The sequence below is a fragment of the Seriola dumerili genome, unplaced genomic scaffold, assembly GCF_002260705.1.
Source record: "Seriola dumerili isolate Sdu_G_001 unplaced genomic scaffold, Sdu_1.0 BDQW01000149.1, whole genome shotgun sequence".
Lineage (NCBI taxonomy): Eukaryota > Metazoa > Chordata > Actinopteri > Carangiformes > Carangidae > Seriola > Seriola dumerili.
In genome coordinates this window covers 15,474,362-15,497,686 of record NW_019174404.1, presented here as the reverse complement: position 1 = coordinate 15,497,686, position 23,325 = coordinate 15,474,362, and the positions used below count along the sequence as shown (strand labels likewise).

Below are 23,325 nucleotides of genomic sequence, written 5' to 3'. Positions count from 1 at the left end.
GGTGAGTTAAATATAGAGTTATACTTTTAGTCTCTGTGACTCTGGTCAAAAAGAGGAGAGAGGGACAATGGAGGATGCAGCTGAGTGAAAAGATCTGGCCCTGTGACAAAGGACATCACACCACACCTCTGCCTTTCTCCTCACTGGGCAACGGCCCCTTTCAACTGCTGAGAGTGAGTAGAATAGTGCCTGCCTACCTCCTTCACCCCCCTTCTGCCTTTTATTCTCACACACTCTTCAACTGACTTCTGGAAAGGATTGGAGGGAAAGAAAATGAGAGGTGTGTTTTTAGAGTGCTATGCAGAGCAAAACTGGATAGGCTGTGGGAGTAAAAGAGGGAGGGAGGGTGAGAGAGAGATAGAGAGAGAGAGGGAGAGAGAGAGAGAGAGAGAGAGGGAAGTTACAGTGCTCTGTTAGTGCTCTCTACCATTCCCTGCCTGACCTGAAGAACTGAAAGGGGAGAGAGAGAGAGAAGAGCTTGAGATGGCTCTTGGCACCACTCAGTAGCAGACACCACAAGTGGACCACACAAGCTAAAGGATATTAGTGGATACTTGACTCCTTTCGTGCCTTTTTCTTGGATTACGTGGTGTGGCTGCTAATTACTCAAACCTGGGGACAACACAACAGCAGGTAGGCCAGCTTCTCCTAAGTTTCTTAAAATGAAAATGTTCCTGTTCTCTTGCCCTTGTGTGGGAAACAGCTGGAGACATGTGCTTCTGGCAAAGCAGGACTTGTTAGCTGTTCTGCTCTCAGACTGAAATGCAGGAAAAGGCTCAGGTACAGGTGCCACTGCTGAACTTTCATCACTTTTATGGAGCCAATAAAGAATGCTGGTTGAAAGAAGTCTACCCTCTTGGCTTCATTCGAGCTGTATTTGAGCCATATGAATGAAACAACTCTTCCCTGAACGTGTAATTAATTCAGCATTCACTTTTTATACATTCAAACTACATTTTGCATTAATTACTCACCCGTGAGAAGACAAGTGACTACTCTTAGTGCTGTTAATGGCAATACAGATTTGGCATTGTGATAATGCATACATAAAACAGAGAGTCATGAATCAAACCTTTCTCTGTGTATCACATGTTATGTCTGTATGAATAAGACCATTTAGTGTGAAAGCTTTTTTTTTTTTTTTTTTTTTTTTTTTTTTTGCTTTGCATGTGGGAAGAGAAGAAGCCCACAACTTCTCCAGACAACACGGGTGATGTTGCGCTGAGATTTTAAGTATGTGGGGAAAAGAGGAGTATTTCATCTTATATGTCAGATCATGTTTGGGAATGATATGCACTCATACACACATACACTTGCAACCTTTGCCCTCAACTTCTCTCCCACCTGCTAACTTCAACACCTCTACAGCGCCATGTAGCTCTCACTGTTGCACTCACTGCACATGCACACACCAAATACAGTACACAAAGTGCAAATACACACACCACTGCTTAACATTAAGATCCTTAGGAGGCATTCATAAGCTGCCGCAGGATGACATCTTTCATCCTGAATATTTATGGATTGTAATGACGCCAAAATGAATTCCATTTCATCCGCATGAAGTCATCGGCCTTTCGAAGGAGACACATGGCTCCTGCTAGCCGCTGTCCATTTGTCAAGGCACACATCACCTTGGTAAAAAGAAGAAAATATAAAATGTATCTCGCTCGCAGTGGGGGAATCCAGTACAGGTGTGGCTTAGGCTGCTGTCAGTGTCCAGGGGCTCTGTGCAACCTCACCCTTCCTCTCTCCCTGCCTCCTACCCTGTCCAGCTGATGTGGCCTCTGTGCACTCAGTGATATCACCACTGAAACAAGACAAAGAGAACTGCTGCAGAGATATTACTCATTAACATTTTTGTGCGCGTTCCAGCTTTATCTAAGCACATCCTCTCTCTCTTGCTCGGCACATGCCCTGGAAGGTCTGTGGAGCTCAGTCAGCCAAATAGCCACTTGAAAAAGACAGATATGTGAATGCTGGCTGGGCAGTTATCAGTCTCATCCTGTAAATGAATCAGTCGTACTGTAAATCAATATTTTTGTCCCTGTTTAAACTGAAACCAAGCTTAAGGTTAAGCTTGGGTGTTTACAGGGGCAGCATTGATTTGAGATGCACTAAATGTGTCGCTGGCTTACCTCATGACATTACCATAGGTCTGTGTCACTTGACTTGTTGCTCACGCAGAGGGTGACATAGTTTAACTGTGAGGTGTAGCATTATCTCCGTGCTGTGAGCTTTCTCATGTAGTAGTTCCAATATTCAACTGACAGTGTAGCACACTGACTTGAATATCATATTTAACCCTTCTCAAGATGATAGGTGATGTTTCTGTGTTACAGTTGCAAGAAGTGGCTAATGCATCAAATAGGAGGACTTGCTTGTTTCGAACACATTTCTTTCATTATTCTTTGACATGCACATTATCAACTCAGTGACCCCATTCCTTTCTTAATACTGTACGAATGTGTGTCGTTGCCTGCGTGTTGCGTGTGCATATGGGCTACTACATTCGAAGATATGTCTATGCACATGCACAGAAACACAATATAGTAGGGAGGTGAAGCTCATCGCTGTCTTCCCTATACGTCTGTTGGGCCTCAACAACAGCTGTCACTGACATATGCACAGCTCCAGTCGTATACGGGCCTCTGGTCTTGAATTCCAAAAATGCAGTTTAGACACATTTGGATGTTGCGCAGAACAGTGGCGCTTATAACTCATGCTCCCTCGGTTTAAAAATAAGTCCTCAAAATCCATAGCAACCCAAGATCTTCTCAAGATCATTTGATATGTAGCATGCAAGACGGCAGCACATACTTGCTATAAACAGTAGACTGGTTGTTAATTGGCTCTTGACGTGTAATAATATTAGAGGTAGTGAGGTCATTCGGGATGTTCATATACAGTAGGAGTATCACGAGTGTTGCAAAAGTTTCAGGTTCATCAGAGCTTACGAAGCTAACAAGTATTTTCCACGTACAGTGCGTGTCTGGCCATCTCTCGGCACGGCATCTTTCTCAGCAGGAAAGCCTTTTTTGGTTTGATGTAAGAGACATTTGAAATTCCACAGACGGGAAATATTAGTTGAGCTCAATCATATTCCCACCCTCTCTAACCAACCCATGCTTTTTCTTCTCTACTCCATATTTTTTCTTGGGGGGGAGTGACATAGTCATGACTCTCCCAGTAGACTGCTGTGTGATGATGACAGCTACCCAGAGACCTCATCTGTCCAGTGATGTCCCTGAGGAGAAGAAAATAAGCCAGCATATATTTACCGAAAGCACCGAGATAAGGATTATTGGTCTCTGTGGTTGTGACTTTGAGCTGAAGATTGAATACCACACTGTAATTTCACACAACTGTTGGTGACAGAGTTCTTCAGCTCCCTCAATCATTTTTTATATTCTCTATTTCTGTCTCACCTGCAAAAAAACACTTCATGTTTTTATGATAACTAGTTTCTTCTGTGTGAAAATGATACGATATAACACAATTCAACACAATACAAGCGCTCACCTCCAAAACTTAAATAGGTAGTGGTGGGGAAGATCTGGAATAGCGCAGTTAGCTAGTGTTACATTATCATTCAAGCTCTCCAGAATGTAATGTGTTTGCTAGCTGACCAACAGCTTACTTTAAGGCTGAATGTTCAGGCCTCTGTGGTGCTGAAGAGTCCACAACAAGTTGACAAACACACAGTCACACAGTGGCAATACTAACGCGCTGATCAGCCTTATACCTGTGATACATTGATGCTTACCATGTTCCCATGTTGGGAGCGTGTCTACGTTCCCACAGCCCTATGTTCCCACAGCCCTATATTCCCCTTTTATACCCTTTCAGAACGCTTTGCATCCACGTTCCACGGCGTCTTCACATTTATCCACCTCAGCGATCGTTTTTGTAAAGCATCGTTTTCAGTTACGGAATTCACCATTCTAATGTGGACGGAAGGGCTAACCGGATAAATATTACCCGGGTTAGTGTGGACATGGGCTTATGGGAACATATAAGACTGTGGGAAAATAGGGCCTGATTTTCAAAACATTCTTAGAAATGTGGGAACATAGGGCTGTGGGAACATAGGGCTGACCCCCCCATGTTCATTTAGGCCGTTAGCATACTAATGTTTACAATTTAAAGTACATAGCAGTTTTGCAGGTGTTTGGTTATAAAACAACGGATTTAAAATGTAAAACTTTTGACCTATAGCACTGGAGGAAAAGTTAAGGGATCATCAAAATGATTACAATTAATCATGAGGAACATGAATGTCTGAACTAAATTTACTGGCAATCCATGTATTGTTGAAATATTTCACTGATAACCACAAATGTCAACCGTGTGGTGGCACCACAAGTAAAGTCCACCAAAGTCAGTAGCCTTCAATCTTCTTGAAACCATGCATGTTTGTAAAAGATTTTATGGCAATCCATTGAATCATTATTGAGATTGAGATACTTCATTCCAGTGGGCCGACGAGTAAACAAACTGATACTGGCATCAGCAGAGCCATATGCCACTAAAATGCCACGCCAACAACAGCTGCCTGCTGCTGGAAATGGGTTAATGAGAGCAGTGAGGCAGGACCATGCAGTGTATTTTGGCGCTGTAAAGTGTAAAGTGATAATAGTTTCTTAGTGATCATTTTTAATATTAAAGATATCTTCAGTCCACGTGCTGCCAAAAGATTTCATTATCCCTAGCAGTTACTAAAGCCACTGAGAAGACACAATTGAGGAGTGCCCACAGACTATATAAAAAGTTTTTTATATACAGTCTGTGGATGTGATATCAAATTACACGATCCAGTGACAAAGATTCAGTTGGGGTTGTCACAGTGCAAAGATGCCAGAGTAGCTGCAAAGACAAAGTTTCTTCCAATCTGTTACCTGCAAATGCTCTTATATAGCTGTGGCAGCAGCATAACTTTATACAATATTCTTTAAAACCTGTTCAGTAACTGCTAACATTATATATGTGCCGTTATTTGCAAGCCAAACGGTCCAACATGTAGCCTATAAAAATTGATAGTCACAAAACAAGCTTGGTTCCTAATGTGAGGCAACATTATGATCTCTAGCAAACACATGAAGTTCAGTCAGTGGAATTCTGATCTAGGCATTTAGAGACAAACTTCAGACAAACAGCTGACCCCATGACATTGGGCAATATCTAGGTCTGCTTCATCCATATGTTGTCTTGCTGTTTCTATTCATAGAACAACCGGAACTCGATCTCTTCCTTGATCATCATGCTGTAAAGTTGATATCCAGTCGTGCCATTACACCAGAAGAATCTTCATAAGTCAGTTTTGGTTTATGGACTCTCCCAATAGATTGAATTAATGCTGTTGCTATGGAAACTGCTCCTGGTTTGGAGGCTACAACTTAATACGTTTAACTCTTAGAAATAATGGATGTGTTCATGTTTCCCATTATGTACTGTCTATTACACTAATTAAGACAGATGGAGGTGAGTCATGTATTCCAGCAGCTGCAGCAATCCATACGCTTGATGACTTGATGGCACTTTAAGAACAATGGGGTTTGCATGTTGTGTGACTGAATAAAATATGCATCAAAGTCTCCCACACACACACTCCGATGTTTATAATGCATGACCCAAGTCAGAGCGTGTTTCAACTTGTAAAGATTTGCGATGGCTCTTGTGGATTTACACAGGGATTATGTGAGTTCATCAAAGATTTCAAAGTGAATATTTAACAAACTGCCACCAGCACAACAAGTATAAATATGTCATAATTTATAAGTTACTGATTCAGGAACTACCTGTGCAGAGTTATTTATAATGTAAAGAGTGTGTCTGTGTGTCCTTTGCAGCAAGTAATTCATTTGTATGAGCAATTACATGTAGAGAAGCACTGACATTCCTCTTAGTTTGCTCATTAGTGCAACCTTAACTGCTGATGCTACTGTAGGCTCCAGTGAGAGGATCAAGTTAATGTGACATCAGGAGAATACTACAAGATGAAACCCACCACCTATGCTGACATTTTGCTCCAGTATGGTAGGTCAACGTTAGAGTTATTGTAGCTATGAGCTATTTATAGAAGCCACCATTAAAGTAAGACAAGCTGTAAATGCTTGAGTTTTGTCCATGATGGCCCTTTGACGGTTCAATTTAGTATTACTGGACAAAGAATTCTCCTGAAAAGTGAAATCCTTAGGGAATGACTACATGTCTGAGTCGGTATTCGAAACAGAAAAAGCTTGTCATCCATCTCAGCTAACTGCGTCTTTATTTTCCTAGAACATGGCTGTTACGTAAAATCTGACCCCAGAGGTCACTGGCCGTCTGGGGTGGAATGTGCTGTCCATCAAAATCCTGGAACAGGCTGCAGCTTTGTGCCCTTGCATGGGAAATAGGTGCACACAAAACTTTCAATATCAGATGGATTGTCTTATAGCTTCGAATCTCATCCACAGCTACAATTTTGATTGAAATTCACATATCTTGGCGGCCTTGTGTGTTTTTCTTGTAAGGACGGAAGAGCTTCTCAAGCGTACCGCATTTTATCAGTGTCCTCTGGCAGAAGGAGTTGCCAAACACTCGCATGCAAAGAACATTTCTAACTCCTTGTTTGGTCACATTGGGTTTGTGGTGTGAATATGTCAAAACTCGCTGAATCAAACTAATCATTTTTCCTAAAACACATTATTTGCAGCTGCTGTTCTCATCCCTCATCTCTGGCAAATTAATTTGGCTACATGCCAGACTTCTATCTCCTGCCCTCTTCCCTTCCTCACTTTTTCTCTCTACATGAACATCACAGACATGGACTAGAGCTACCAGACCCCATCCTGCTAACAGTCTGCATTTCTGCTAATCTTGCTTTTGATTATGATTCAAGTATTTTACAGCTCTTCCACTTGAATATCTGTACATGGAGACACACAGGGTTTAAATTCAGATTACATGCACAATTACACATTAACCCATCTTTTAGGCCATTGAGGACTTATATCACAAAACCACTAGATTATAACTAACATTTAATCATGTTTTGATCAGTCAATTAATAATTTAGTTAATGAAATGTAAAACAAAATCAGATGATAAATGCCTCTAATAATCTCTGAAAGCCTAAGGTAACATCTTTAAATGTCTACATTTGTCCAAAGATATTCAACTTAAAATAATACAAAGAAGCAGCAGATCTTATCATTTGAGAAGTTGAAGCCAGTTAATATTTTAACATTTTTGCTTGATTAAATTACCAAAACTATTAATAGATTATTAAAATTGTTTCTGATTATTTTTCTGTTGATCGACTAATAAATTAATGGACTAATTGTTCCTACTCTAAAGCAGTGTGTCCGTCTGGCACATGTTACTGCTGACTTGCTGACCAATGACAAAATTTTATAGCCCCTTTTTTCTCTTTGGAATGGCAGCACGTGTTTTGGTGGGGCCTATAAATACTCATATATGTGATGGGACAGCTGGACTAGCCCAAACCCTGGGATAGATTTGGGGTCCTGCTTTAAATTTAGTCTTAGGCCTTGACTGGGGTCTCACTGGGTATTAGGCCACCCTTTCATATTAGAAAGCATCAAGGTATTAGATGCCTGGCAGTCAGTGACATTGTGTTGACGGTTTAGATGCCAGGAATGTGTGTGGGCATTGTGGCGGGTTGGCGCAGACCTCAGAGTAAAGGCTTATTGTCTGCCAGAGCTCCTTTATTTTCCATAAAGACAACTGGGAATGTTGCATGCCAGACTGGAATGCAGGCCACGTGGCTCAGGAATCCCCATTTGCTGCGGTGGAGAATTCACTACAATCAAGACTGCAGTGACCAGTCAAGGTGGATCAAACGGCGAAGACATTGATGACAAAGACTTCTTATCAATAAGCTATGATGACAAACAGACTTTTGTGACTAAGTCTTGTCAAACTAAATCTTGTCATCAACAGAACCCATGAAATTGGAGTGATTACTACTATCTCATACAGCTGTCTGGGAAACTATGAAATGTTACCAATATGTGCAACTTGGGAAGGTTGGAGTTGTGTAGTTGAGTCCTTTTGATGAAACTGGTATAATGAATATTTTTATATGAGCAAATAAGGATTATCACAGAGAATTATCACCCAACTCTGCAGTTTTGTTTTACAGAGGGTTTTAGTATCTTTAAGCTTGTTCTGGTTTTACTGCCTGCATATTTACTGTTTCTATTGACAACAAGCAACCGTTTTCAGGGAAAAAGCTCTAAACACTGTCTGTATGCCACCTGCCCAAACAGTACACAGAAAGAATTAGCCACTAGTGAGTGAACATGGTGGAGCATTTAGCAGCTAAAGAGCCAGATAATTCCCCCTGGAATTGGTGGAAACCGTAAAACAGCTAAAAGGAAAGTGAATATTTGACTTTATTAGCTGAACATAAACACGACTCCAAATGAATGATATGTCTGTTCAATTGAGAAATGTATTTATTTAGAGCCAAATAGAATCTAAGTGTGTTGATGGAAAAAACGGAATTGCTTAGGTCACAGAGACATATATCAACTTAGCCACTTTTTAGGGTTTTGGCAGTGTACATGCAACAGTGAAAATGTCTTTTGCCAGAAGTTCAGACCCTCTGCAATTAATCAAAAACAACACTTTTGTATATATGTGTATTTAATACATTTCAAGGTCTGTTTGGAATAATACATTTGTTTTCCTTTATATTTAATTGAATTTCTATTTTATAGTAACTTTTTATAGTCATATACCTCTCAACTATAACTACAAACACACCCATTCTCTCCTGCCTGCCATGTTGGACCGGAGTGACACCGAAAATGAGGCAAGCTGTTACAGTAGCTTCTGTGGATTTTCGTGGCATCAACCCAGAAATTAAAAATAAACTGTAGAGTGCTTAACTCAGTGTCAACCATTTTGTCAGCAGAACTCTGCCCAAGTCATTTACAGCACTGCACATGTTTCTACATTTCATCACTCTCATGCCCCAGTGGTGCCCTTTTTAATGCCCTCCAACCTTGCGTGTCATACAGACTCCCTGGCACTGCTTGAATGGTGGCATGAACATTGGAAGCACTTGTTTGTGCTGCTGTACTACGATATTTGAGTCAGTGATAGTGAGCCCACAGCTGAAACTAATAGTTATGAACAGGAAAGAAGGCACTGCAATTAATCTCCAGTTAAACCACATCTCCCTGGAGCCAATGTGCACTCACTGAACTCCCAGAACTAAGATAAGGAATGCACTTAATGTGTTGGTTTGTCAGATTTTATTCTTTTTTTTTTGTTTGAACTGAGAGATGCAGTCTGTGTTATCTTGCACCCTTCTCTCTAATGTGCTTGGGTCTTTTCCTGGAAACAGGTGGGATTCAAAGAGACTGGTTTCAAGCATCATTAGAATTCAGTGCAATCTTAACTTTGCTGACTGCTATTACAGAAGAAGAGAAACATTTTTCTACATGTGAACCAAAACCTTTGATATACTTGCTTTCAAGCCACTCGACATATAGAAAGTGTTGTTTGTCTTCTCTAACAGTCTGTAACAGCCAGTTCACATTTACCATCTATTTAAACTGATTCAAATGGCTATTAATGTTCCACTTTGTCTTCCACATTGCAGTCTCTATATCATTGGACTTTTAGGCGAACTTGCTCAGGATGTCTCAATGCATGCTTCAGATGTGAGGGTGCTATGACATCAACAGGGTGCTATGGAGGGGATTTTAGGGGCGGGTGGGCGTTTCTCTGTTTGTAATTAAAAAGTGCTGTTGACATCATATCTGAAATTGATCACAAAGAATCCACTTGCACAGTGTCTCATGGTTGTTGTTATGGAGCTTAAACACACACACATGCATGCGCACACAAACAAAGAGATGCAAACCTCTAGCTGATGACCCTGCAACTTTGACTATTTAGTGCAGTGATTCTCAACCAGGGTTCAGGGACATGAGGTACCCGTGTCACGGTCATTAGTGAACGATCAAATACGAAAAACTGACTGACACACTCCCCGCTGACCCGAGTCATCTACAACATTCACCATTGAAAATTTGTGAAAACTAGTTAGCAAGCGGGCAGGAAAGGTTAAATAATTAGCTAAAGATACTGGATAAATACTTAAAATAGTTAGCAAAAAGTAATTTATAAACAGTTTAGTTACCTAAAAGTACTGGATAAACAGTTGAAATAGAACCTTAAAGTACTGGAAAGTTGAAACAGCTAAAAGTACTGGATAGACACTTGAAATTGTAATCTAAAAGTAATGGATCAACAGTTTAGTTCGCTATAAGTACTGGATAAACAGTTGAAACAGCTAAAAGTAACTGATAAACAGTTTAATTGAATTCATCAATTGTATGAAAAAAGATTACAATTATCCACTTTTAGCATACATAATTTCAAATGAACACGTTTGGAGCATGACACATGGTGAGAGGTAGCCTAGTTGAACCCATCTGATAGGGCTGTGAACAGCACTTGTATGCCCTGCTGTAACTTCTCAATGTTATTCTCTTAGCTCACTGCGTGTTTAAGTAATCAAGTTTAAAGCATACTACAGGTCACCTCAACAGTGTTGTTAAAAGTGAGTAATGTAGTAGAATTGAATTTAAAGTCTGTCATCAACAGATTTATTTTCAGGATGTGGATAAAAAGTTTGACTCCGATTTTTAATGTCAGGAGAGAAGGCTAGAGCACCCAGGAGTGCCACAAATGTGCTTCCAGACACATCAACACTCAGCATGAGATACACAACCCTTGTGAGAAAATGGGATGTGTCAGGAATGCACACGCCCCCATACAACACACAAACACACACACAGTGCTGGGTAATTATGGATATTTATTCCAGATTAGGAATGTTACATTGGACAATATCATCCAGTTGCAATCCTGTGTATGTGTAGAGTATGTTTGTGTTTATGTGAGTGTACTAGGTAAAAGTGGGTCAGTAAGGCAGCCCATGGGGAGTTGTGATATGAGGAAAGGTAGTCAAGGCCAAAGTCATAAAACTCACTGTAAACTGTGATGCACTAACTGAACCTGAAGTAACACAGTAGACAGATATTCAGAGGCCAAACTTTCAAATGACACTTAAAATGTTTGTTCATGAACAGGAATGTATGCAAGATATTTGCTGTAAAAAAACAAAACAACCTTTTTGTCTCTTCTGTCTTTGGTACAGATAGAAGATGAGGTCCAAAAGCAGCAGGGTGGAGAGCCCAGCCAATGGGGTGCTTGGGGTTCCACAGGACGACCATGACATCAGCCAAGAACAGGAAGTGGGTTTGCCTGTGAAGAGCCTGAAGGCCAAAGCTCAGCAGAATGAGGATGAGGAAAAGGTGGAGGTTGAGGTGATCACTGACAAAGAGAAGCTACTGTTGGATTCCCCTGAGGCTGGAGAAAAAAGCAGGGACATCATGGATCTGTCTAAAGAGGATCTACTGAAACTGCTGGGCATCATGGAGGGAGAGGTTCAGGTGGGTTGGATGTTGTTCCCCATTGTATGTGACATATTGTATCCCTTTGACCTTTGACCTGCTGTAATAAGTATGGTAAGTGCAATAATGAGGGGAAGAAAACAGTGAAAGGCATTGTGGATGAATACAAAGTCAGTTTGAATGCAAAGTGCCTATGTATGCTTTGGATTGAGCTAGACTGCAATTTTTTTGCACAATAGCTCCATCTTGTGGTTGGAAATGGCACTTTAACATGCCTGCATATGCAGGCAAATGTGCCATATGTTCAGTAAGCGACTATTTTGGAGAAATGTGGAAACCATTCTCTTCAAACAGTTAAGCCAAAATGCTATATCATTTATATGTCTTCATATTTCTGTGTGATTTCAGGCCAGAGAGGATGTTATCTGCATGCTAAAGTGCAAACAGACTGTCCCAGAGGCCCTTGAATCACGTTACGGCTCTGCGGCCCCCACATCGGCCCTCCAGGCCCTGCAGAGAGACGGCTTTGTCACTGGCACTGACCCGCACAACCACAGCGTCTACCAAAAGCCTATGGCTGAGGTCAGTTGGCTAATACAACTCCAAATAAGTCAAACTCTTAGGGATGATAAAGATCTTATTTTCTATTAGCAGGTTTTGGGAAACTCACAATGCTTTTGCTGTGTTATAAAAACATGAGACTACATTACTTTTCTAATTGGGAAAGTAAGAGGAAAAGCCGAAAATTTGTTAGAAAGTTTTTCTTTTAGAACTTTTTTTGTCAGTTACATTCCAGAAATCAGCTGTAAAAATATTTCAGAGGTGGAGTTTAATTTGAAATTCCTGAACACCTTGTTGCTACAAAAGTGTCGTGTGTGTCGGGGTACCTGCATGTGTTTGCGCATGTCCCTGTGCGGCTGTGACTGTGCATCTTTGCCGTTTTTGCAGCTGGAACGACTGCAGGAGAAGCACAAAGACACGTACCGACGGATGCTGGGTCAGTTGCTGCTCGCTGAGAAGTGCCATCGCCGCACCGTCCACGAGCTGGACACAGAGAAACGCAAACATGTAGACTACATGAACAAGAGTGATGACTTCACCAACCTGTTGGAGCAGGAGAGAGAAAGGTGAGGAGGAGAGAAGAGGACCTGGGGCTCAGAACTGCTTCGTGATTAAGACAATAGGGACCCTGCACCAGATTTAATTCCAAAACAACCTACACATCGGCTACATTTTTATGGGCCTATAGAGAATTGTGTTATTATTTAAATGATGTTATCTAACTGATGAATATTGTAAGAAGGTCACCAAACGAGATGGACATATGGCTGAAGCAAGGAAAAAGAAGAAAACACAGCTTTGTGCACACTGAAATACATATACAAAAACATTTGTGTAACATAGATAAATATACATTAAAATAGATAAAATTAGCAGTTTTTGAAGTGCTGACATACATTTTCATCATGGATTGTAAATATATGGAGTGGAAAAAAATTCCACTTTTCAATGCTACTGTATTCTTATTGGTCTATATTTGATGTCAGTATAGCTTAATTTGCTGGACAAATACAACCAGAATATGTTTTGCATATGGAAAACTTGCTGGCAATACAGACGAGTGAAGGCAGTGGGGGAGGAGAACTGTGGCGAGAGAGAGAAGGGTAAAAGTAAAAACATGAATTAGAGGACCAACATGGTTAATAAAACCAGTGTGGAATGTATACAGTGAAAAAAGTGAGAAAATCCAGGGAGCAGCGGGGTGAAGGAACGCATCAACATCAGAGAATGTGTGAAAGATGGCCTCATCAACCCGGTGAAGCATGACAGAGTGGGAGAAAGGTGGGGGGGGGGGGTGGCTACTGAAGTGATAACCTCACATACTTTCCTTTGACAGTGAGAGGCATGTAGCGTGGGGATTGGAGGAAGGAGGCAGAGTGGAAACTATAGGTGAAGAAGGGGTCAGGCTCTTTGCTGTGGGAAAGAGGGAGGTCAGGGACAGAGAGGGGAGGAGATGAAGCCACTGGGTGGAGGAAGAGGAGGAAATAAAGGAATAAAGGGCATTTCAGAGGAACGAATCTCCCATGACATCATCTGTGTAATGAAGTCATTGCTGAGGTTGTGACCTGGCTTGTTGGTCAAGAGGAGATAGGGGATGAGAGGTTGAGTAGAGAGAGAAGGGGGGGGTGGGTCATACACACTCTCCAACATTAGAGAGGGGATGGTTACATCACGTGTGTGTTAAGGGCCTCACAGCAATCAAACAAGTTTGGTGTGGATGTGCACTGAATGTGTATGAGAAAGGAGGCCCTACTAATTAAAGTACTCACAGATGAAAGACTTTAATTGGCTGTTGCTTGTTGGGGAATCTCATTTGTTGCATTTCCCATAACACATCACTGCCCATTCTCACACAATAACCCTGAGAGATGGGGATATTGTGTGCATTGATTGTACTAACATAAGTTAATGTGTGGTTCTCTTTGCATTTATAGTTTTCCAAACAGTCTTGACAGCATATGTGACAGAGCAAGAGAGAGTGAGAGCTTCGGTAATGTATTGTACAGTGTATATTGTATGGCCAGTCGAATGTAAAGCAGACTAGAAACCACTTACATGCTGCATTTCATGAACTGTCAAAACTTCAAACAGTTCATTTGCAGTGCTGACCCAGCGGAGGCACACACTACTTCTATTCCTTTTACTGCAGGACACAGGAAACAGACCATGGAAGCTAAATCACATCATGACAGCGGAGCTGCCATCACACACTGAGGGAGAGGGCTGGGAAATGAGCAGCAGACCATAGCTTGATGTTACATCTACTCCTCCGTCTGGTTTCATGAGATGGGGAAAGAGGGTTGTCATGGTTAAAAACTTTTCAATAATGAATTTGTTTTTGATTGTGAATTAGTGTGCAGCTATAAAAACATATCCAGTGTAAAGTTGGGTGTTTTATGATTTCAGCCAAATTGCTTAAGGAATTTATGTTGTGTGTACAAATTATACCATTTGGGTTTTATTAGGCTGAACACAAACTATGTTGTATTGAAGATTTGGTTTGACTGACATTCTACCAAACTTCAAAACACATCTATCCCAAGGCAAAGTGTATGCATGAATGAGCACAGAGAAGTCAAGCAGAGATAAGATCACCAGATGAAAGTCAAGTTTTTGGTTTTCACTTTGATGTGCAGGCAAATTTGTGCATTCTACCATCTTAGCAAAAGTAGTTGTGACAGTACATTTGGGCCTTTAGGAAGCTGTGAGAAAAGTGACAGCTCTGTGAGGCTGTATTTAGACATAGTGATGCTTTCAGCTGAAGTTATTACAGTCCATACTGAGGGGGGCATGAATGTTGGTTTCATGGCAATCCATGTTGTTGTTGTTGTTGAAATATTCTAAAGTGGGTGAAGAACTGAATGAAAATTGCCATCTCTAGAGCTAAGCCACAAGTATGGCTAAAAAAATAAAGGCCTGAGATCATAATAACCCTCTAATGTGGGGGGCAGCAAGCTTAGGCTTCAGTTTAAAGCATATGGTGCAAATCGTGTGGATCATGAACTTACCACTTTACTTTCATTTGATCCTTGGTTTGCATGCAAGAAAGAGTTGACCTCCTTCTAATGCCAGGTAGTTTCCAGAAGGTTCCTTGGCTCATGCACAGGCCTCAGTCACCTCACAGAGAAAGTAAAGGTCTTGCTCTGTCAGCACCTGCAGAGCCCAGGTTCTTCTGCATCTGTTGCCATGAAAGGACATAAAACTGGCCCGGAGAATGAGAGCCATGGAAGGTCACAAAAACAGGAAGTTTGCATGAAAATATTAGCACCAACACCAACACAGAAGCACGCACAAATCTGCCATGTCTGTTTTGACATCCAGTCTCTCAGGTGAGTTGGAGGCGTGTCATCATCTCATCCTTATCAATGTGTTCTCCTCCAGCCATCTGCGTGAGAGTGAAGAGAGAAAAGTCAAAGGTCTTGTGCCAAACTTCTGCAGGAATGCAGAGGATGGGTACTGAATTAGCTGTTTCTGACTGGTAGCCATCAGCGATTAACACCTTCTCAGACAGCAGAACAATTTATATGTCAAGAAGTTAAAATATTTAAGTGGCATGGTGGTATGTGTAATGATTAACGGAAGAAACAGCTCCCATTCATAAAGGGAATTTTAAATAATGCAAAGTCACGCACAGAAAAGGAAAGCCTGAAATCCAAAACTAAAATGATTGTTTTCTTGTCATGTAAAGCCGTACCACACAGTCGACACATTATTCAAGAATCTGTCAGCAGATAATGTGCAAACAGTAATGTCTAGATCCACTGAAGTTGCCTTTTAATAGCCTTAACGTCCACTTTGCTTCTGATTTCTCTCTGTTAGCAGCATATCAGTCTTCCATACTGTACATTATCACTGCCTCTCTTGCTTAACACTTAATGCTTTTTCTCTGTCAAGAGAGGTCATTACTGTATAACAGTGTTTTGACAGCTTTTTGGCAGTTTGTATCTGCTTCAGTCCTCAGCCTCCTGACACAGGGGGGCTGCAGTGCCTCTGAGCACATTCCCCAGGAAACATGGGATGAAATGTTGTTCCATGATGGAAAAAAAATAGTTGTGGATGTTGGCTTATAGATTGCACCTGTGTACTTGCTTAAGAAATGTTTTTTCTTTTATTTCTTACACATACTTTGTAGTAGCCTAAGAAGTTGAGACCTTCATTCAAACAACTTTCTTAAACCTGAAATGCACTGTTAAAACTAAACGATTAACATGCATTTAATGTACAAAATAATGACATGTTTCTTAGGGAAGGTCTGTCTCTAGTTTGTCTGCTTTTCTGTATTACAACCTTTTTTTTCCTGTGAGTGAGCATGTGCATTCATAGCTTGCAGCCAAGTATTTTTATTTACCACTTAGGACTGGATACTGTACACAGCCAGCAATTTGTCCATAGTTATTAAGTATGTAACATAGAACAAACTATTAAACTATAGTTCTTACATGACTTGTCCATCAGTGCAAAATACCACTGACATCATGACTTTGACCTTTGCATGAAAGTAATTTTAGAGTGCCAATTTCTAAGGTGTCAGTGACATCTGACTGTGTAAGTTTTAAGGGCGCACTCTGCGATCTGGATGGCTCCTTTGTACAGTAGCCAGGAATACTGATCCTACTTGGCAGTGAAAGCTGCTTAACATGAATCAATGTTAAATGTTTACTGCCATGTACAAACTGAGAATCAACAGAATTTCAAATTGAATTCATTTGCAGAGATTTAGGGTTGTGAAAACTGTGGTTTGTTATATGATTAACTGTATCTATGCAGTTCCACGCAAGAGTCTGGACATAGCACTTCATAAACCTATTGTCATAGTTACGTTCAATCCTCCCAGATCTTCTTTACCTCAAGGGAGACATTCAACTCATCCATATCTGGTTTGCTCATCACATGTAGACTTTGCAGGGAACCTCATTCACGTCCAGTTTCCCCTCGAGTGGAACTACAGCAGACATTCTCTACTGTCTCCTGTACCAGTGAGATTATGGCTTCCGGTCTTCAGAGGCAATATCCTGTGCACTTTGGAAAATTGATATAATTCAATTTGCACCAACCTCGCACTGAACCTGATTTTGTCTGAGAAATCTATTCATTCAAAATCTACTTTTAATCTATCTCTTTCTAGTAAGTTTTTAAACTTTCTGAATAAAAAAACTGTCCATAGTTGTTTCCCCTCAAACATGCCATGTTTTATGAAAGCATGAAAATTGGGGTGAGTTTTGCCAAAACACTCCTCCTGTGGCAAGGGTCCCACCCCCTTCACAGTGTCCAGAGCAGAGCAGCACACACTCTCTCATACACACATTTCTGCCTTATATGGATGAGGTGACATCACTCACTAGAGGTCCGGTGGTACTCCACAGTATTTATTCACCTTTCATTGTCCTGATAACATGCTTGGAATGTGACGGTGGAAGATCTGTGGAAAAGGAGGCCCCTGCTGCTTCTTATGCATTCTGAGTGGATTTTATATAATGGCAGAAATGTTCATGTGCCTGTTTGTAGAGCATCCATAGTGGGTAAGTTTTAAATGTTTTTTTTTTTTCAGTGGTGTGAAACAAACCCCATTTGAGTTGATGGGGTATGTCATAAATTAAGCTCATTTTGAACCTTTAGAGGATGTTTAAGCTGTAGAATATGCACAAGTTTCCCTGTTGTGCTTGTGCCTATTAATTTGCTTTCTTTTGCAATGCAAAAATGTTCTGGTGGAATATTGTATTAGTCTGTCCCTGTGAGAGTACAAGGAGACGATGCAGCTTTGCATTCATTCTGCTTTGCATGCATTTTGTTGGAACCGGAGATGAGAATGTGCATGAGCAGCATAGAAAGAAGCCAAGAGAAAAGAGAAGACCACTTGGTGAGGGGGTGTTAAACTTTCTTGAACAGTTTTTGTTCTTAGTTTCTATCCCATCAACAGGGATGAAAATAGTGTTTGGTAGTTGTAGTGTAGATCTTTGCTAGTTTTCCCTCTTGATCTTATTGCTTTCTGCATAGTAGCATTGCATCTATGATATTTTCTTTATTGCACAATATATTGTAAAAAACGAAATTCTCTTTATGTCTTAGATAGAAACTTCTTTAAGTATTGGATCTAGTGTCAGCACCCAAATATAATCTTGTGTGTGGTAAGGGTCTGTAAATAATACTTTAAATGTGTTTGAAGAAAATTTGTATCTTTGGTTTTTTATCTTACAGTGATGTGTTTTGAGATTATAACCTCCATAGAGAGGGTACACTTTGATACTAAAACTACCATTGAAACATTAACTGGGAAAAAACATTGCATTCTGGGGTACAAATAATTCATATTTCTGTGACACCATGGCATGCAAAGATACATGCTGACTTTGAAATTAATGACACACCAGACTAATGCCTTTGCTTTTTCTCCTCACATTTTTAGACTGAAGAGGTTACTTGAGAACGAAAAAGCTTACCAGGTGAGAAAGGAGAAGGAGCACTCTAAACGTCTGGCCAAGGTGCGAGAGGAGCTGGTCAAGCTGAAGTCCTTTGCCCTGATGTTGGTCAATGAGCGCCAGCAGCACCTGGAGCAAATGGACCAACAGAGCCAGCGTGTCCAGGAACTCAGCCAGCAGCTGCAACAGCGGGAGCAGGCACTGAGTGAAGCCAGGGAGCGTGCTCAGGAGGATGGCCACAGGGTGCTGAGCCTGGAGACTGAGCTTAAAGAGAGATCTGCCAAGCTCAACCAACAACATGAGGAGATGAGTGCCAAGCTGTCCAGTCAGGAGCTCCACAACCGTCAACTCAATTCCAAACTTTTGGGGCTCACACACAAAGTGGAGGAGCTAGAGGAGAGCAATGGGGCCTTGAGGAAATCTGAGGAGGAACTGCAGGAGCTCAGGGAGAAGATTGGCAAAGGGGAGTGTGGCAACTCTAACTTGATTGCTGAGTTGGAGAACTTGCGGAAGCGGGTGCTAGAGATGGAGGGAAAGGATGAGGAGATTACCAAGACTGAAAATCAGTGTAAGGAGCTAAGAAAGAGGCTACAAGAGGAAGATAGCAAAAGTAAAGACCTCAGGCTGGAAGTGGAGAAGCTCCAGAAAAGAATGATGGAGTTAGAGAAACTTGAGGGTACATTCAGCATCAGCAAGTCTGACTGTGCACAGTTACACACTGCTTTAGAGAGAGAGAAGGGCCTGACCAAAGAGCTCTCAGATGAAGTCGTAGCTCTCAGGATCCGCATGAAAGAGCTTGAGTCTTCAGAACTCAAATTAGAAAAGTCTGAGCTGAGCCTTAAGGATGACTTGAGTAAGCTCAAATCATTGACCGTTGCTTTGATGGAAGAACGAAAGACCCTGATGGAAAGAATGAAGTCAGATGAGAAGAAAAAGGAGGATTTGAGTACAATGGTCAAGGTTGAGCAGGGTAAGGTTATGGAGGTGACTGAGAAATTGATAGAAGAAAGCAAAAAGCTCTTGAAGTTGAAATCAGAGATGGAAACCAAAGTACAAACTCTAACCATAGAAAAGGGGGAGCTAAGCACTAAGCTCAATTATGAAACTGATAAATCTAAGGACCTTAATTCTAAAGTCAGCCAAATGAAAAAGAGGTTAGATGGGTTTGAGCAAGCAGAAAAGCTATCAGTGAAGAATTCAGTGAAATGTGAACTGGGAAGAATGCCTGACCACATAAGAAGAGAAGACAATAAAATTAAGGAACTGACCTTTGAAATTGAGCGTCTGAAAAATCGTCTCAAACAACTTGAAGTGGTAGAGGGAGATCTCATCAAGACAGAGGATCAGTATGACATGTTGGAGAAAAAGTTCATGACTGAACAAGACAAAGCCAACATTCTTTCGCAGCAGGTGGAGGAAATGAGGAATCAGATAGCACGGAACAAAGCAATTGAGAAAGGAGAGGAGGAAAGCCAGGAAGAAGACCTCCAACAACGGTGCAAGAGAGAGGAAGCCAAAACCAGGGAACTACAGGCTGATGTGGTAGCCCTCAAAGAGAAGATCCATGAACTGATGCACAAAGAAGACCAGCTTTCTCAGTTGCAGGTGGACTACTCTCTACTGCAGCAGAGGTTCTTGGAAGAGGAAGAGAAAGCAAAGAACATGGGCACTGAAGTTTTCCATCTCACCAAAGAGCTGGAGATAGCAAAGCGCCACAGTCGAGCACTAAGGCCCAGCTTGAATGGGAGGAGAATGGTGGACGTTGCTGTGACATCCACTGCAGTGCAGACAGAGGCATCGTCCACTGGGCCAGCAGAGGAGGATACCCCAGCTGTGTTTATCAGGAAGTCTGTTCAAGAAGAAAATCACATCATGAGCAACCTCAGACAGAGGTGCTTGAAGAAGCCAACAGAAAAGACTGGAGCTGTTGAGCGTTGTCCTTCATCTAGCAGCGACCTAGGCATGAAGAAATCCTGGATTCCCTGGATGAGGAAGAAGGACAACACTCCTCAAGAGACCAACTTGGAAAAGCCTCTGCACATTAATGGGGATCATTTGCCGTCTGAACTGTCCATGTCCCCAAAGCAAGGCCAGCCTTTACACATCCGAGTCACACCAGACCATCAAAACAACATGGCCACTCTTGAGATCAGTAGCCCTACTACTGAGGACGTTTTCTCTAGCTCAGCTCCCCTCAGCCCCAACCCATCTCAACCTAAATCCAGAATCACAATCATTCCCACATACTCTGCCCCAACCCCTAGGAGAAAGCCCATCACTGGACCTCAGGGCCCTGAAAGAGCCAAGTCTCCAGTCACCATCACAGCTATATCGAGAGCCAAGTCTCCAGAAAGCAGCCGAGTTTCCTCCAATGCTTCAGGAAGGCCTTTGTCCCCTGTCTCTATTATGACAGTCAGCACTGCTGTAGTGCCAGAAGCATCCGCCTCCCCGGAGCCCCAAGAGATGACCATGGGCCGAGCTGTGTTCAAGGTTACCCCGGAGAAGCAGATGGTGCCAGTGCCTATACGGAAGGGCCACAACAACACCAGCATCATAACCACCACTGAAGATAACAAGATCCATATTCATCTAGGCAACAGCATCACCCCAAAGATGGTAGTCAGGCCGGTGGCTGCTGTAACAGAGAGCAAGGAAATGACCTTATCAACTGGGACGGTTTTGCGCTCCCCTCGCCAGATCACCACAACTGCCACGAGGAGCACACAGAGCAAAGTGATGAGCAGTATCACCATTTCCCCTGTTACATCCACCACTTCTAGACCAACACAAAGCATGGTAAGTTTAACTTAAAGGTTCTGTTAATCCGAATTATGAAATAACACATTTTCCTGTTTTGTTTCTTTATTTTTAACTCCATCCCAATTAAAAAAAGAAGAAAAAGATGTGGAAAGAAATTCAGCAGCAATATTTCTGCAAACAGTTAATTGGACGTAATTTCTACAAAGTAGCTTTGGTAGAAAGAAGGTTGAATTAAAATGTAATTCTCATCATTCAAAAGTGAAATATTTACAAGATTTGAGGCTGACAATGGTTTCACACATATACATATATGGTACATATACATATATATTACACATGTGATATTTCACAAGGTAAAATCAGTTCAATAACAGCTTAATCTCACATTGTTAGAAATGGGTGTGGATGCAACTGTGTTGGTGTTTCAATGGCCCTTATAACTTTATCTTTGTGGATCAGATGGATAGCGTGACAGAAATGGCCATATGGGCAGGCCTCACAACAGCAGAGCTAATGATGTTGCATTTTGCCACCCTGCTGCAGTCATGCTGTAATTTATAGTTGTTACGCAGTATTTACATTCATAAACAGCCATGCAGGGCTCAGTGCCCTCTGGCTGACACAAAACAGCCTTGCACTAGTAACAGCACACTGAAACCTAGCCTGGACAAATGCTCACCCACTGGGATTGAAGTGAAAGAATGGATAAATATTTACATTTTTAATTCACACCGTTCCTGTAGTGCATATGATTGGTTACATTGTTTAGAAATTCTCCCATTTTTCTAGTAATGGGTTTTGCCCCTTTTCCATTATTTACTCTCTATGTTCCACTCAATTCTCCCCTGTCTTCATTCCTGTGCCTGAGAAACTGTGCTCTCTCTCCCTATTGTCAGACTGGGCATGATGCCCAGCCACCTCGCACAGGGCTGACCCGCATCCCAATGTCCAAGAGCCTGAAAACGGGGAAAGCTGTGCTGGGATCCCTGGGGATATCGGGTGGAGTGAAGATGGAGTCACGAGCTGAAACTCAGTCTATGAGGATAGAAGTTAAGAAATCCACTGTGAATAGCAATACTTTACAAAATGGAGGAAAAGCCTGATTGAAATAATAGTACCAAAAATACTTTAACATATCTGAATATGGTGCGTGACATAGATTAAGACAACACCCACAATTGGAAAAAGCTCTGATGTCTCTATACAACTCAGCTAGACATTAAAGGCACAGAAGGATTTATCTGTAACTAAGCAAGCCATTCATTTTTAATTTTGTAAAGTCTTTTGTACTTGTTTGTCTTATACCTATTTCTGTCATATAGATGGAATCATATTCTTTGTACTTACAGTGTGTATGGTGATGGGCATTTGGGTAAAATACGTATATCAGACTGCTGCTACTAACTGCTTCTTGCTTTGAGTGGTTGTCTCACATATATGAGTTTGTTGATATATTTTATATGGACACATTATAGGACAGAATACTTGTTTTCATGTAAATTATGTTTATTTTTTCTGCGAAGGATTTGTACTTACTATGTATTTCAAATAAAAGTGATTTCAAAGGGTAGTGTGACATGCTCATTTAGGCCTATGTAGGAAAATGAGAAACACAGATATGCAGCAAAGACAGAGGGACAACTGCGTATGTCTGGCAAACAGGCCAGAACTATTGCATGTGACTGTTTCATCTGTGTAGCTATCATAAGTCATGCTTTTGCAACATTACACTGTCAGTACTCTTTTAGAAATACACTCAGATGCTACACTTGAAAATGCTGCCATCGGCCAAGGGAATTTAAATGTGAAAATAGATAAATAACTGTAACAGACTACATTAAAACCATCTTATCATTACATTATTGATAAATATGCCATTAAACAACTGTATTTAAAGACAACTGACTTTAAAGCATTGAAAGGTTTTGCTTTGAAAACAAGCCATTTTAACTTGTCTTTAATTGATTATTCAACAAAGTTAGGGGAGCATATTGCTGCCACCATGGCAAAATTCTTTTTGTTAAGATTCTCATTATAATAAGAAACAATTATTACTAGACACAACATATGTTATATAATACAACTTTGTTGCTATTTCACATAATTATGTCTTAAACTTTTCTTATAATGCAAAGGAGATCTTATTAAAA

The 23,325-nt window shown here is 41.1% G+C and overlaps 1 protein-coding gene across 1 annotated transcript; it reads left to right on the top strand.

The window, feature by feature from the left end:
- The first annotated feature begins 473 nt into the window (after window positions 1-473).
- LOC111226204 (filamin-A-interacting protein 1-like) lies at window positions 474-22,735 on the top strand. The gene is made up of 6 exons (XM_022751321.1): window positions 474-633; window positions 11,183-11,477; window positions 11,847-12,020; window positions 12,387-12,565; window positions 18,403-21,211; window positions 22,072-22,735. The coding sequence occupies exons 2-6, from the start codon at window positions 11,190-11,192 to the stop codon at window positions 22,276-22,278; spliced, it is 3,657 nt and encodes a 1,218-aa protein (XP_022607042.1). The 5' UTR covers window positions 474-633; window positions 11,183-11,189; the 3' UTR covers window positions 22,279-22,735.
- Window positions 22,736-23,325: the final 590 nt, after the last annotated feature.